The following is a 17,607-nucleotide window of genomic DNA, read 5'->3' on the forward strand; positions in this document are numbered from 1 at the left end:
TAACAATACAGGGGCAAGTGCATTTAACATTGAGTAAACGGGTATCTCGGTAATTTGGCGGAAAATCAGCGTGATATCGGAGATACTATTTCTGGATTAGCTTTCTCTTTAGATGTGCTTTGCATTATGTTGTGCTTAACATTCTTACTAGTTTGAAACGTAACTACTGATTGTACTATGCGATACTGTGGGCACCTGCACCAGTATTTCTGTTGAGAATTCCAGAACTTGGAAGTGTTTCTGTGGATAAAATAAATTTTATTTACCTATCATCAAACCTGTGTCCATTCCCTCTATTACGAACTCGTACGCAGCAGGGCCCACAAGCGGCCGAGCGGTAAAGTCACTGAACACTGGTAGTTCGGTCCGAGGTTCGAATCCCGCGAACGGGCTGGCTGCATGGGTGTTTTCGTGGTTTTCCCATGCGTAACGTGTATACGAGCCAGTTTCCCTTAGAAAGTTCTCCGCGAAGCCATCCCTCCACTTATGCAGATAGCCCTCGAGGCTTTGCCGTAATTAAATAACTTAACCTAACCGTACGCAGCAATACACGTCTCCTGCCGTCTGTTCTGTCATCAAATCCAATTGCTGGGATTGGTAAAAGCTTACGGAAACACATTAAGATGAAAGGTTAAGAAGTGATGTTTTTCCACCGGTAATGATGTGTTCTTGATAAAGCCTGAGGTGGAACTGAGTGTGAAGTTCTACCTGTTGCATCTGAGATCTTTAGCCAACAGCAGGCCGCATCCAAGAATTCCACCGTGGTTATTCGAAAGGGAATTTTTATGCGACTATGAGCCTCCTAAGTGAAAATTAAGAATGATAACAACAACATAAACATTGGCACGCGCTTCTAATTTATACACGTGAAAGCGGAACGCTAGGCTGTTTCACAAGACAGTTACCAATCGAGACAAAGAGCGACCAATACTTTTCTTTCCATGCTGGATAGAAACAGTGATATGTTTTCAATGACTTTGATCTTCATGAAATGTACGGCAGGATGTTCGTGGCAAGGCAATGACTCATTGTGACATGTGTCTCATATCGTATGAATCTGAATGAAATTTCCTCCTTTTTCGGCGATTAAGTGATCTCCGAATGATTAACGCCATCTCATTCAAAGTTGAAACATTGCTTCTGGAAGAAAACAAATTAGCCTTGCACGTTAGAAGATTCAGAAAGCAGGATGAATGATATCATTATTTCTAAAAGATCTCGTGCTTTTTTAAAAAGGCATTTATTTCCTGATATCGTTACTTTCTAAAGGATTCTAGATATCGTTATTTTCTAGAAGTGGTCCAATTTTTAATACTAGAGTACGTGCTGCCCAACGGGTATAGTGGTTAGCGTCGTTGATTGCCGTGCCGAAGGGGCCCAGGTTCGAATCCCGGAGAAGGCACGGATGTTTGTAAGTGTATAGTGTCCGTCCGCAAGTGGGCACTGTAAATATGCAGCGAGCCGAAAGTACTCTCGAGAGGTTGATGGTAGGGGAAGAAGAGAGGAGACCCTTGGATCTGGTCCCGCAGGTTGCCTTCCATAAAAATGTGGGTGTTGCCAACAACAGGCGTATCTTGCGCTCCCTGCCACGAGGAGCTTCGTGGGCTTGGACTGACTAATAGGTCAGACAAGTCAACAACAATACTAGAGAAGACAGAGCATTCTGTATATATCAGGTATCAACGCTACTTTGAAAATAATGCGCATGATTCTTTCAACAAGTTTTAATGCACGTAGATTACAGTGAATATGATTTCGATTACAATGACAAGACAACAAAATAGCTCAACTCAGGGCTGGAGTAACTCAGAAAAGTTACTAGACTCGAGAACAACCATGAATTCGATATGCGTCAAAAAGCGTACTTGCAGGTAGTCTCCGATAACCATTTTAACGTAATAACAAAATTTGAAAAAAATGTTTCTGATCCTCCATCTTTCCTCCATATAACATTTTCTGAATAACTCTTTCCTCCATATAACATTTTAAAGTTACTGAACTCTGTAATACCTTCGACCAGGGTTCGATTCCAGATGAACGGGCTAGCTACATCACCACTTTCGTAATTTTCCTCATGTGTAACGTCGACTCGACACTATTTCTCTTCGAAAGGCCTTCACGAAAGCATCCCTACTATGCTTTGCCATAATCAAAATAAACCACACCTTACTAAAAGTGATTTAGAAGTAGTTTTAAGCTGTGGGCCGTCGGCTGTTACGTTCTAACTTTCATTAGAAATTTAAACCTTTACTTCTGATTAATAATCCGCTATTAAAAAAGTGCTGAATTGTTGAATAATTTGTCTAGAAATGCAAAGAGAAAAGAATGTGAGAACCTCTGTAAAAGAAAATTCGCAATTTTATTACAGGAAACCATGCGTTGCGCATATTTTTTTATGTTTATATAATCGTCGAATCGCATTTAAAAACTTATTTTCAGCCTAAAAGGGCTTATAATCTCGAAACACGTCTGTGTTGCTTGTCTTTTCATTCGAGGCTTGCCATATAGTTTTCAAATTTAATATGTCTGTGATTGATTAATTATCTAAGCCATTTAACCCTTTTACTTTGATTGAATAAAAAGGCATTAAATTGTGAGTTATATCTAACTAAAAACATTACATATTTTTATAAAATTGCGTTATCTATTTTTTTCACTTTTCAAATATACAGATGATGTTCAATGTTCCCATGTTAATCTAAATGTTTTGCAATTCTGGATCATATCTATTGATAATCTTTACTGATAAACCATATTAAGCTTTAAAACAGCCCATTTTAGTGACCCCCTAAAAAATGAACCAATTTCAGATTTATGTTTATTATTAAGCTACTTGTCGTCGTATTATTCACCAATAGTGATTGTGGAGTGATCGTTTATTTAAAATGAAAAAAAAAACTGATACATTTTATTCCTAATATTTTACAGAACAGTGGGTGCTATTAGGAATTGTTTTGCAGCTCAAGTGAGTGTAGGGTAGAAATTCATTGTAATAAATAAAGAAGTATATATACAATAGAAAGAGTTTTGTCATTTATGGAAATGTTATGCGTAATATATCATTTCGATGCCTTTTCAACAAAGTAAATATATCAAATTTATTTAAGAAACTTGGACTTAAAACAATATATTTTATTTGTTTTCATTTCATGTAGTATTCATTTTTATCTTAATCTCTCAGATCTGAAATTTATACAAATGAAATGAAAGAAAGTTTCAAGCAAATCATCGCCAAAAAACATGAAGAACTTGGTCCCATGACGTAAGTTGTTTATATTTCATTATTTTACAGATCTTACTTCTTCATTATTTTAGATTCCTACTCAGACTTTGCAAAGATGCTTCTTCTTTTCGTCATATTCTTGAAGAAGGAAAGCATTTCATCACTACGTCCCTTTTCGTTGAAATCTCTGTCGTTCTTAAGATTTTCGAGGGAACCGTAATTGATTTTCCGATCAGGTCTTATCGTTGAACTGTTACTGTGTTGTATTTTGGCAATGTCTAAGTAGATTTTAGGTTTTCGATGTTACCAAATCAGACTTATGCTTGTACTAAGTCATATTTCTGGGAAAGAGTACCGTCAGGAGGCTAAAATGGAAAGTTTAGAAAACAGCAGCAGGGACGAGTTAAAATACAGTGTAATTATTTAATAATATGTATATTAAGTAAGAAATTAAGAACTAATTTTACACAAAGAACAAAAATTGAAATTCATAAGCAATAAATTTCAGAAAGTCCTATAAATGTAAAAAAGAATTTAATAAATGTTAAAACTAAAATACTTCAAACAAGTAAAACCCTTTTTAAAAAAATAATGAAATTTAAAGAATATAAAAGAAGAGGAATTCAATCAACTTTAATACCACTTCGTCAGGAGGAGGAATATTGAAATCAATTAAAATCTCTGTTCTATAAAAACTCCAGAATTAGCGAATGAACCATTCCAATGTATTTTGATTATAATAGTTCACCCAAAAATTCTGCCCCGCCCCCAAGCAAGGAAAAAACAAGGTAAATTCTAATCAAAATGTTACCTTGAAGCAAAGAGAACTCTATCCAGGTATAGAGTTCTCTTTACTTCAAGGTATTCCTTTCTTTATATATAAATGTAAAGAAAAAAATGCAATTTTTCACAAAGACATTATTCTACATTTATAGGATTTTATAAAGTTCATTTCAATTTCAATTTTTAGTCTTTGTGAAAAATTGGTTCTAAATTTTTTTCTTTATATATTTACTGTTCAATTTTCAACGGCGAAAATTCTTGGAAGGATTATAAATTTTACTTTTAAAAAATTATTTGGATTTTTCTCTATATATGTGTGTGATAAAAACAAACTCAGAAGTAATGACCAGCAGGAATCTTCATGGTGTGGAAATATAGATCTCTAATGAATAGGAAATTGGACGCGAAGGCAGATTAAATCTTAATTTTTTATTTCAGCAAACATGTTGCGGCCACAAACAAGTTGGCACATTAAATGTGCCTATTCCAAAAAGTTTACATTTTAGATAAATTTGCAGCAAGATGGAAGGAGCAGACAGACTGCAGTCCAGTTAGGCCAAAATGTATAAAGCATGTTCAGGGTGAAATCTTAATTCAGACTGAGTTAGTTTGGGTTTTCAATGCATTTTGATTGTATAGTTAATATTGCTATAAAATGCCGCACAGTCAGTATAGTGGTCAGGGAAGCTGACTGCGATGCCGAAGGGCCTGGGTTCGAATTCCGAAGAAGACATGGTTGTAACTGTCCGTCCCTTCATAGGAAAGGCGATGGAGGCCCACCTATTAGGTGCCTCCATAATAAAGCGACCACCACATCCGGCCTTGTATAGAATAATGGACTGGGTTACATTTGTAATTGTTCACAATCTGCCATCGGAAAAAAAAAATATTGTTGTAAAATTACTATTGGTGTTCAACTTTTAGTTCCATTTACATCATCAGAATAAGAGTCGTATGACATAGATTAATCTCAAAATGACGCAGTGCAGAGAGATTACTATCTTTAGAATAGAGAAGGAAAATCAACTTTTATCCTGCTATTTTAATCTTTTACATATTCTTTATTTTTCTTATATATATATGTGTGATATACCAGCTTTTGTCCGAAATAAATAGATTTCTGAAGAATCATAAATGTAGTCGTAGCTTAAATTATCAGACGATAAGTTTAAAAAAGAAAACAGGATCCATTTATTATTATTTAGGAGAAATAGCAGTTACAAATCAGATATCCGGAGTAAATAAAAAGAAATACTAATAACTTTTTGTATGAAGTTTACTGCATCGTGAGATTTAAGAAAAAAGCCCGATATTCTTTTGCGAGTCCTTTTATAGCCTCTGGAAAGGCGGAGCTTCCAAGAAATGACGTCAGCCAATCCAGTTCGCTCTAAATATTTCCAGAACATTCTATAACTGTACGTGTAGAAAAGGCGGGAAAAACAACTTGACTACGGAGCTGTGGATTTAATTCCACGTACTTTCAAATAAGAGACCGTCGCCATTAAAAATGAAAAGAACATACAGTTAGAATTTTAAGCGTATTCTTGATTATGGAATTTTATTATTACATATATATACACACACTTTTGGTAAAAATACGGTACTTCTTGATCTTCACAGCCCCCCGCGATAAACCACCAATGTATGTAAACCACATGAAATCATAACAGTATTTTTTTCAGTTTAAATATTTACGTAAGCCCGGTATTTTCACTTTCGACTTTTATTCACTAAATTTGATGAACAGCGTGATATGGTAGTAGTCTATTTTCAATTTAACGCTATAAAAAAAATTTACCGAGGAGAGAGAAAGATGCCCTATCTTTTTCCAGGAGAAAGATGTATTACCTCGCAATCGAATATGCGTAAATGACCACGAAATGAAATTATATGTGAACAAAAGTATTGGGTTGGCCCATAAGTCCTGGCGTTTTTATTTAAGTGAAAAGTTTGCGTGAAAAATATAATATTTCGGCAATGCGTTTTGTGTTAATCCATAGAGGATTATGTGCTCTACAAAATAGTGTATTTAGTTTCTTATGCAGATAGACCTTTTTCTTCTTTTTATGTTAATAAAGTGAAGTGTCAAGTTGGCAAAAGTAAATTTTTTTTTCCGACACTTTCCGCTTTTTTGCATTTAATCAAGGCACCAAATCTACATTTGGCATCTTGCTCGAGGGATTTGTGAAGCGTATGGCGAAGAAGCGATGCCTTCTGGGATGGTTGAAAGCTCGTGTAAATTATTCGGGCCCACCAGCGGCCGAGCAGTAAAGTCGCTGAACACTGGTAGTTCGGTCCGAGGTTCGAATCCCGCGAACGGGCTGGCTGCATGGGCGTTTTCGTGGTTTTCCCCATGTGTAACGTGTATACGAGCCAGTTTCTCTTAGGAAGTCCTCCACGAAAGGCATCCCTTCCCTTAGGCAGATAGCCCTCGAGGCTTTGCCATAATCACACACACACACACGTGTAAATTATTCAAAGAGGTGATTTCTATTGTACGTTTCTATCGCATTGAACAAATCTGTTGAACTTTGAAATAACGTTGTAAAGACTAATAGAGAATACATTATTGATTGATTTGGTTGTGCATTTCTTGTTGATTTTTATCGGAATCTAAATTTAAAATAAATGATAATAATAATAATAATTAATAAAACGCCAGAACTTATGGGCCTATCCAGTACGTGGAGATTCAACGTAAAAGGCTCTAAACAAACAAACAAAATGGAGCTTTCGATCCGATAACTGGTTTATTGGTTCCGGAACTACTGTTGTACTGGGCAGAGAAGCGCGTTGCTTAAATGGTACGATAAACACATCAGCATATGTCAAAATACCACGATTGACTGGAACAATTTCATGACAGAGGTTTGATCACTAAATTTACTTTGACAACATAAAGGGCAAATAGGTGAAGCCTAGTATGTAGGAAAAAAGTAGAAATTGAACTGGCTAGTGCGGCGATAAAACACCGCTGGCAACCCATCAGCAGCCGAGCGGTAAAACCGCTGAACACTGGTAGTTCGGTCGGAGTTCAAATCCTGTGAACAAGCAGCCTGCATGTGCGTTTTCATAGTTTTCCCCACATGTAACATGTATGCCAGCCAACTTCCCTTCCTCCACGAAGGCATCCCTTCCTTTCGGCAGATACCCTTCGGGTTGTTTGCCGTAATCAAATAAACTAAAACAAACTTCCACAATAGTGGATATTCGGCCAGATATGCCGTGAAAGTGGCGACTGTCTTCTTGTGTAGGTTCCAAATCGGGAAGCAAGCACACTGGTGGTGGTGGTGTATTTAATTATGAAAAAGCACACTAGGGCTATCTGCCTAAGGGAAGGGATGCCTTCGTGGAGAACTTTCTAAGGGAAATTAGCTCGTATACACGTTACACATGGGAAAAACCACGGAAAAACCCATTCAGCCAACCCGTTCGCGGGATTCGAACTTCGGACCGAACTACCAGTGTTCAGCGACTTTACCGCTCGGCTGCTGGTGGACCCAAACATACTGATATCAACGACTGTAGACCATGTAGTGCAAAGATCCACAGTATATTCAGGATGCTGGCAAACTTATAAAGAAGGCGAGCCTGAAAAGTCTGGTTACAGCTATTTAACTGTGAATCACACATTTAATTTTGTTGATCCAAGAATGGGCGCTCGCACTCAAAGTATGGATAAATTGTGGGGTTCTGTTAAAGCAAAGGTGTACAGCTCGACATCATCTAGAATTGCATCTTTCGAAGTTCGTGCGGCAGAAATCTTCTGGAAAAGATCAGAATTTTGATGCCATATTAAAAGCGATCGCGGAGTTACGACAGCCGCAAACTGTATGCGAGTTGTTTAAATTTGACGATAATCTTGGCGCGGTTTTCTTAACGGAGGGGGAGTTGAAAATCAAGTTCTATACTTTAAGCAAAAATACTTCTATACCTTAAGCAAAAGTTTAGAGAACAGAAAATGAAATACTATGCATTAAATGTTAAACTGACAAAAACTTTGAATACAGAATTTTACAATGTCTCAGATTTAAAATTACGTTAGTATGCCTCACATAATATTTAGCATCAGAGATATTTTTTATTAATTATTCAAATGACATTTTAATTTTCGCATATATATAATGAGCTTAATCTTTGCGAATAAAAATAAAATTACCGTGCATGAAAATTGCAATTTAAGTAATAAAAGCTGCAATAGCGGCACAAAATTTCAATAAATGTTCTGGCATTAACCCTGATAACATAAAAAAAATAACTGAATTTTACTAAAAAGTATATTTTTTCCGAAGTCTCTTTGTTGCATTCTTCGAAATGTATTATTTCGAAATGGAGTATAAATGAAAGATCTTATAGTTCCTTCACTGGCAACAGTTTTGTATTTTCCCCCTAAATGAAAGTCCCGTCATCTTTCAAAATTTAAATTCCAGAAAGTAAAAAAGTTATTTTATACCGAATACAAATTAAAAAGTCCTTAAAACAGAACGCCGTTGGCCTTGAACCAGATCCTAATGGCCTTGGCCTTCATGTTCACGGACGATTTGACGCTTGATTGCAACTCTAATTCGTTTGAACTACAATCATTTAATTATGATTTAAATCGAATAATAGCACTTTTTTTTAAACTCTGATTGCAGATTATTCGGTTTCTTGAGAATTTCGAAAACATGCATAGAAAGTTTTGATATTTCTGTCAAATATAATAAAGAGCGTTTAATCCTATAATGCGCTTCGAAGATATAAAGATAAGATTATAATTTTAATTGTAGATATTGAAATTATTATTGCAACCAATACATAACTGAGTACTACTTTGGTAGACGATTGCACGGATTTTTGGCGATTTATGTTGGCGCAATTGTTGGCGCGGTTTTTTCAGTCGTCAGTCATCTTGAAAAACGCCGTTTTTACGTATTTCACGCATAGTAAAGTATTCGAAACTTAAAAGAAATAAATATCGTTAAAAATACCGGATTAATTTTTTGTTGAAAACGTTGTTTTTTAAGATGGCTGGCAAATGTAAATAAATACATTTACTAAGAGTATAAAATGCTAAAGTAAGGTTAAATTATTACTTTCATATAATAGAATAAAAACACCGCTATAAAAACATTGCGCCAACATTTAATTGGAATAAAATATTATTTAAATTGAATATTGAATTAAAAACATCATACCAACGTTTAAAAGAATTAAAAATTTTCAATTAATTAAATTCAAATCCTTTAAAAATAAGTTTTATAGGATATAATTATTTAAAATTAAAACATATGTGGCAATAAACATCTCAGGAATTTTTGAAAACAGTGTATTAATTTTTTAATAAAAATTGAAGTACACAATTATAAGGTAAAAGAAAAATATGTACTTACATTTTTTAAAGTATTTTACCTGTTGTATATTGATAAGTACCAGAAAAAAAAAAAAAAGATCTTCATCTGTGATCTACGTCTCTCTCACTTCATCGAAGAAGCAATTAGCGAGGTTTCTTCCAAAAATTTAAAATAAATTTCCTCTGACCCTTGTAACAATAAATAAATCTTTGATTAGGAAAGCAAGGTTGGCCAAAATAAGGTCTCAAACGGCATTTTTTTTATTCCGATATCAATAATTGTTGGTAATTAATTACCAATAACAAAATTCATATTCGAAACGGACACATCCTTTCGCTTTGAAATCTGAGGATTTCGAAGAGATGAATAATAAAATTTTAAAATGGCGCAGTAATGCACAAATATTCAATAACCAATCAAGGAGCTGATTACATCACGCATAGAATTAAAATTATTTAAATAATGATTCATAATAAAATCATATTTCAAAAAATGCGAAATTAAATTGTATTTTAATATTTAACAACATAAAATTACATCATGCACAACATAAAATTCCATAAAATATCAAAAAAAAATTTATTTTAAATAAAAATGCAAAATTAAATTCATTTTTATTATTTTGAAGTCATAAATAATATTTAAAACACGGAATTTATGCATAATTAAACGCATTATTTTTTAAATAAAATGACAACAAAGTATCGGTTACCATAAATAACTCGTCCAGCAATGGGTTAACGCTCGCCAAAAAAAAAAAAAAAAAAAAAATCGCCAAAATCTGTGCAACCTTCTACCAAAGTAGCACCCATAACTAATATTTAGGTACTGGTAACTAATATTAGGTACAAAGAAATATTTTTAAAACATTTTTAATAGTATTTTTACATTTTCAGTTTCCAAGAGAAGGCAGTATCTGTGCTCTTTCTTCTTCTTGTCATGCTGTGGATATTTAGAGACCCTCATTTTATATCTGGATGGGGGAACGCTTTCCCGGTGTAAGTCGACTCATTGCGTTTTCCTTATATTTAACCTAAACTTCTTTCATTACTTCATTGAACACATTTCTGAGCATGTGACCATTTACTGCTAATATGCTATCAAGATGAGAATATACCACATATACTATTGTAATGAAGAAGAAACGTTTATTGCGTCGATATTGATCCATAAATAAAGAGAAAACTTGACAGCCGAGGCAGATTTAACAAGAAAACATTCGTAATAATTTTAAATACTACTCATTTTTATTTTAATTGGAATTTGCTGCCACAAATAACTTGCCACATTAGTCGTGTCCGTTCCAGAGCATTTATGCTTTTGATATCGTTGCAGAATCGCTCTAGATAGGCCAAGAAACGGAAGCGAATTTCGATGTATTCGGGACGAAATCTTAATTCAGAGTGATTTAGTTTCGCTTTCGATATATTTTGATTGGCTAATAATTAAACTCTAAAATTTTTATTGGCTGTAAGCTTATGTAAGTTGTTTTTGTTAGAGGGTTATATAAAAGTCAAATGATCTGGATTAATCTAGAAATGACGCAAGTTTATTATAAGTAATTGCTTTTTTTAGAATAGAAAGGGGAAATAGCCAAATTAAACTGAAGCGTTAAGATGCTATTCCAAATTTAAGTTACAATTCTGATTAGATATATTTTTACTTGTAAATATTTTACTCATAATTAATGTAAACGATTGTTGTAGACTGCTAATGTTGAGGAATAATTTCACATTTTATTTTTTTTTCCTTTTTTACTTCCTTGTACGAAGTAAAAAGGAAGTATTGTAATCGCGAAAAGTTTCAGGCAGCATATTTCAACGATAGCGGTCAAAATGGATAAATATCCATTTTGACCGCTATCGAATGCAATTTAACGATGTATTTGCGTGTCATCTGTACGTAAGGACATAATAAAAAACTCTTTTCCTTCAAAAAAATTATAAAACTGCTTTAAAATGGATTCGGAAGAGAATTTTTTGTAGCGTCTGTACGAACGTATGTACGCACGTACGTACGTATCTCGCATAACTCAAAAACGAGTAGCCTCAGAACGTTGATATTTTGTATATAGGACTGCTAATACATGTAGATGTGCACCTCGTATTTTGGTTGCAATCGGCCGCACCAAACGTATATAAATATATTTATATATATATCCACTCTGTTACCCGGCTCAGTGATCTCAGTATCTTTACTCTTATATGTTTGTAAATTGTACATTTTTTGCTTTCAAAATGATTGAATTATGTTGTTCTTATCTTCCGGTTAAGGTTTTTATGCCTTTAGTAAATCTGTATGCAATAGTTTTAGAATTATCAACAATTTTAAAGTTGTTTAATTGCCGCTAAGCCTAATAATGTGTTTGATGGCGGCCATTGCTTGTTTACATTTGAAACAGCAGAAAAGTGGATAATTTAGAGAAACTTAGCTTCGCCACAACAAAGATAACGCCTTCATTTATTATTGCGAATTAAATCATGCTTAATCCTTTCTGGAATGTTTTCAAGGAAATAAGTGTTTAAGATTTACTTCGTATTTTTTAATACGGATATTTTAAGTTTTTATGCATTTTTTGCCTTGCCGCGAAGTGAAAACTGAATTAATTGAATGAGAAATACTCAATCGTCTGTGAAAAACTGTTTCTTTTTTGTTTTGTTTGCTTAATTTCTTTTATACATCGTTGTAGCTTTATTATAGTATTTGAATAGAACATGTGGCAACGATTAGATAATTCTATTCTTTAAATGATATAAATTTTGTGCATTCTAAGTTATAATATGAACGAAATATAATACTGTTAAGTGATTCTAGCGCCAGAGTGTCGCTATGGTAAAGAAATACTAGAGTGAATTTTAAAGAATGCATTTATTCTATTGTGGTTTATGCGGTGTCGGCGAAGTAGATTTAATTGAATCCAATAAGTTTAAACGAAATGCAAGAAAAAATGCGTATAATTTAATATCCTGTACAAGGACGTCATGTGGTGTACACATCAGAATTTTTTTTTAAAAAGAAGAAAAGAAGATGCATCTTTTTCTAAATCTAGAACCTTCTCTTTTTCTCGTAAGAAGTACCACTAGTGGGAAAAAAGGTGAAAAAGAGAGGTTTCTCAAGATTTAATGTTACACCTTTCTAGAGCCCACCAGTTACCACTTTACCATAATCATTTACATCAAACGAAACCAACCTTTATTTAATGCTCATAATGTAAAAATTATATTAATTTTTCTTAGCAAAAAAAATTTATATTATTATACGTTTCTTCTAGGAAAATTTCGGATGCTACTCCAGCAATGCTCATTCCTGCACTCTTGTTTTTGATACCAGCTGATCCTTGGAGAATGGGACAAAGTCCACCTTTATTAGAGTGGAAAACCATACAGCAAAAAGTCCCTTGGGGAGTGATTATTCTGTTGGGGGGAGGTTTTGCCCTCGCTTCAGCCTCTGAGGTAATAATAATGTTTTAATTAGCAGTTTGTTTGCAAAAGATACTCGATTTATTAATTGCTAAGCTTCATCTGTTGCAACAGCATCAAATTTCAGAACATTTTCCCTTACCTGATTAATGCACTGGCAGAAAAAAATTAATAGAACAGCTGTAAATACTCATGTAACTTGAATGATTTTGTAGCTATGAGCATGGAATTTCCTCAGTATTTTTATTTTTTCATGCCTGATATATCTCTGAAACATACAATTAATTACCTATTTGTACAAAAAAATAATTTTTTCCCCAATGGCGGACCCAAGCCGTCCATAGACGTTGACCACCACGTCTATGGACTAACCACCACGAAAGCAGTGGTCACTTTACTATGGAGGCTGAAGGGTCCGATAAATTACATCCATACCGTCTCTGGGATTCGAACCAGGGGCCTTCGGTACGGAAGTCAAGAGTAAATAACCACTTTCATGTTTGGGCAGCATAAAATATAACTTAAAAAACGAATATAGGAAATGTGGTATAAAGTTTGTGTTACAATCTTTTAGGATACATAGAAAAAATTAAAGTACGTGGTCAGCGCTGACCGATATGCAAGCTTTACAGCAATTTTCCATTGTTTATCAGAAGGAAATTATTTCAGATTTCTTGCCTGAACAACTGTACATAAAGATGAACCATCGCATCTTTATATATTGCAGCACTTATGATAAAACTGATAAAAAAATGTGTTGGTCAGGGCGGATATTTTCCCATACCATGATTTCATCATTTTTGTACTGTTTTATCATTTTCATTGTTCTCTTCGGGCTTATTACGTGTGTTTTGGGCCGCCCAACCGCGTAACTTCTCTGACTACAATGCCGGAGACCCCGCGTTCGAATCCCGGAGAGGGTATGGATGTTTGTAAATATATATTGTCCGTGCGGAATGGGGGCACTCTAAATATGTGGCGAACCGAACGTCCTCTCGAGAGGTTGATGGTAGTGGAAGAGGAGGTGGGAGACCCTCGGACACGTACTCCCGGGTTGCTCTTCATCGAAGTTGGGGTCGGAACTGAGCTTGTAAGTATCCTAAGTTTTACTAACGTTTATTTTGTTTTAAAACTGTACTATCACTTCTTATTTTCTACTTCCGGCCAGAATTAAATGCTTTAACTTGTTTATGCAAATTGTCTTGCTAACGTCCAAGTACTTAAGTTGTGACTTTTTGCCAAGCGAGAGAGAGAAGAAGTTTTAGGAAGCAAGCCGCTTGCCACTGTAGTTTTACGAGTTTTCACTCGGTTGCTGGTTGCCTTTAAGGCCAGAGATTTAGCCCTCTTGATATTTGTAAACGTATCGTAGTTTCAGCAGCTCGGCGTACTACATATGTACCCTTTTAAATAAAGGCCTGTTTTAGTGCTAGGCATTTGTATACTAATTCAAAGTTAGCTTTTAGTTAGTAGTTTTTATATTCTTACGTTCAGACCACAAGTGGTTGGTCTCTGTATCCCGAAGTTCGGGAGTATCTGTAAAGTATTGAAAATAAAGGGTTTCGTATACCCTTCCTGCTTGCGTTGTCTACTCCACACATTGTTGAACATAGCTTGAGTAAGCTTCCTGTTCCTGTTCAGGACACATCATGTTTGTAAAGCAAATCAAGAGAAACACAAGTCCTGACAACCGTACCTGTATGCATATTTAAAACAAAAGCTCTATAATCGCACAGAGATTTTCTCTTTAAGGGTGGTACTGCTTAATCTTATCCAGCCTTACAGACGCAAAATACTTTAAAAGCGAACGTACATCCTTTGTCAGAAAAGTTACAGGACAAAGTTCGTGAAAAAAAAAATATATATATATATATATATGTGTGTGTGTGTGTGTGTGTGTGTGTGTGATGTACCAGCTTTTGTCAGAAATAAATAGATTGCTGAAGAAATATAAAAGTAGTCGTAAATTAAATTATAAGACGATAAGTTTAGAAAACAGGATCCATTTATTATTGGTGAGGAGAAATAGCAGTTACAAAAATCATATTTCCGGAGTAAATAAAAAATAATTACTAATAACTTTTTGTATGAAGTTTACTGCATCGTAGCTCGGCGTACTACATACGTACCCCTTTTAAATAAAGGACAGTCTTAGTGCTAGGCATTTGTATACTAATTCAAAGTTAGCTTTTTAGTTAGAGTTTTAGTTAGTAGTTTTTATATTCTTACGTTCAGACCACAAGTGGTTGGTCTCTGTATTCCGAAGTTCGGAAGTGCCTGTAAAAGATTGAAAATAAAGGGTTTCGTATACCCTTCCTGCTTGTGTTGTCTACTTCACACCTTCTTGAACATAGCTTGAGTAAGCTCCCTGTTCCTATGCAGGATCATTCATGTTTCCAACGCAAATCAAGAGAAAGACAAGTCCTGACAAGCTAAATCGCCCTCTCACCTGTAAGATGCTCAAGGCTGCTGCCAACGACAGGTGCAAACTTGCTCTCCTTGCCACCAGGAATTTCGTGGACTTGGACTGACCTGGACAGACAAGTGAGCATTAACAATAACAAGAAGAGGACGTGTATTTTGCTCTCTTCAAATTGTGACAGATCTGGATTCATTTTTCAAACAAAATCGGGACGCATATTTCACAAGTGCACATCTGTGTAGCCACCGAGGGAGTGTCTTCTAGGATCGACCAATGGGCATCCAGTAATATTTCTATCATGTCACATGACCTTTTGCGTGCTTTAAAATTTCAGCAAGATGGTTGAAACTATTTTGCCACGCAATTTTCTGTACAAAATAATTAAAGCATTGTCGATTGATTTCTTCTAGAAATTTTTATTGCGAAGTTAAATCAAATATAAGCAATTGTGAAGATTCCACTACCTGGTTGAAGGACTTTGAAATACAAACAAATGTTGGACACTTCGCAAAAATATCCATGTGAAATATTACCTAATAAATGGTAAATTAGAAACAAATATGTGATAAACATCTGAGCCCAAATGCTATCTTTAGATAAAACTATGCATATGAGAAAAATATTTAAACCAGTTATATACGTAAATAGAATTCAGCCCATTTTATTGCAATCTATATGAAAAAGATGTTCCATAATAATATACAATGCAGAATTTTATTCTTTGAAAGTGAACTTTAATAATTTGCATTTGTATACATTTAGTGTGTTAAATTTCACATTTAATAACCGTTCACTCTTAAATGTACTGTCTTCTAAAGAAATACTCATCAAATAGAATTAATTTATCTTATCACAACGAATATATTCAATTTATTCACATATAATTATTAATGTTAACAGCGAATATAATCAGGTTATACACAATATGTATTCTGAATCTTGTCTCTTCAAAACCAAAAGAATGCCCGCATTGAAATAAGAAAACATTAGATTCGTTGTAGTGCTTCTTCCAGTCCTTCTCAGCTGAATTTAAAAAAAAAAAAAAATTATACGCTTGAATTCTCTTAATCCACAGGTGTTAGGAAATGCATAATATTCGAGGCTAATTGTAGCTGGAGTCGCTTTCTCGATGTAAAGAGCGATAATATGCCGTGAACATCAATCCAAATATTAATGCGTGATAAAAATCGCGAACGCGAAATGCCAGAAATTAATTGAACTCAAAAAATGAAAGCACAACGAGATTTTCTATTATTAATCCATACATTTATAACTGCGAAACAAATGCAAATCAAAACGTAAACAACATACCCTCACATGCACGGAAATTCAGCGTCACAAGAGCAATAGAATCTCATTGGTTCATTTTCGAAACTCCTCCCTTAGTGGCTATGCTGATGTGCACTTGTGAAATATTCAATCGGGATTCATCAATAAAGAGACCTCAACTCTAGTCCGCGGTACTTCAATCACGTTGATTTCTGCGTCATTGCAAACGGGCGCCCACTGAACTCATGAGTGGGACACAAACCTTGGTTTTTGCGTACAACTTTTTATTATGCCTCCTGTCACTCACACTGTGTTTGGATGGACAGTCGAGTTCCTTTAGTTGAAATGAATTCTCTTGCAGTTGCTTGTAACAGAGATTTCTAGAAATCGATTTCACTTGCTAGAAAACTTCTGTGTATTGTAACTTCTGCCATCGAAAAATATCATTGTGTTATTAACCTTTTAACTGTCATGCCCGAAATAAGCACTGGTATTCCAAAATGTTACGCTTGAGTATTACCCGGGCTATTTTTTTTGGTGGGGGGGGAGAGGGCATTGTATTGTTATACCTGAATATATATTGTGAGAAGTTTATTTCGGCTTCAATTCAATAGATGGCAGAACTTTACTGAAGGTTTCAAAGGACAGAGGTTTTATGCTCAAAGTGCGCGGCATTTTTTTATTGCGTCGCAAACGTAACAAGTTTAACAGTAGGCACCAACTCGTGCCGGCTTTCTTTCTTTTCACCACCGACGGAACAGCTGGCCCACTGGGTTAGGTGCTTTTCAGCCTGTTCGATCCCGTCGATGGAATTAAAAAAAAATACATGAATAAATATAAACAAAGAGCTTAGTACTGTGTCCTCCGAGGATTGGCCACGAAACGAGGAACATTGAAGTAAGGACCAGAACATGGAAAGAAGATGCATGATGGGGACTGCTGAGACTAAGCGGAACACTTTTCACTATTATCGAACATGTTAGGCATACAGTTATATTAAGGATGTGCTATAAAAATCAGGTACAGATGTAAAGATGGCCAAATACATTACAAATTGTGGAATACATTGAATGAGTTCTGGATTAGTCATAATATTAAATGTAATTAAAAACAGCAAAATAAACAACAACAAAAAAAAAACACAAGACATTAAGTAAATTA

At 34.8% G+C, this 17,607-nt stretch overlaps 1 protein-coding gene across 3 annotated transcripts in view; it reads left to right on the top strand.

Moving 5' to 3' along the window:
• The window catches only part of LOC118201279 (Na(+)/citrate cotransporter-like), a 172,772-nt gene that overhangs the window by 135,196 nt on the left and 19,969 nt on the right, over nucleotides 1-17,607 (top strand). For all 3 annotated transcript variants that reach the window (XM_035373347.2, XM_035373346.2, XM_035373345.2), the window contains exons 8-10: nucleotides 3,182-3,262; nucleotides 10,236-10,337; nucleotides 12,611-12,791. In XM_035373347.2, the coding sequence (XP_035229238.1) occupies nucleotides 3,182-3,262; nucleotides 10,236-10,337; nucleotides 12,611-12,791 (364 nt within the window). The remainder of the gene's footprint in view (nucleotides 1-3,181; nucleotides 3,263-10,235; nucleotides 10,338-12,610; nucleotides 12,792-17,607) is intronic.

This window comes from Stegodyphus dumicola, chromosome 1 (assembly GCF_044657685.1).
Source record: "Stegodyphus dumicola isolate Sdum_Otavi_A_Nest chromosome 1, ASM4465768v1".
Taxonomy (NCBI): domain Eukaryota; kingdom Metazoa; phylum Arthropoda; class Arachnida; order Araneae; family Eresidae; genus Stegodyphus; species Stegodyphus dumicola.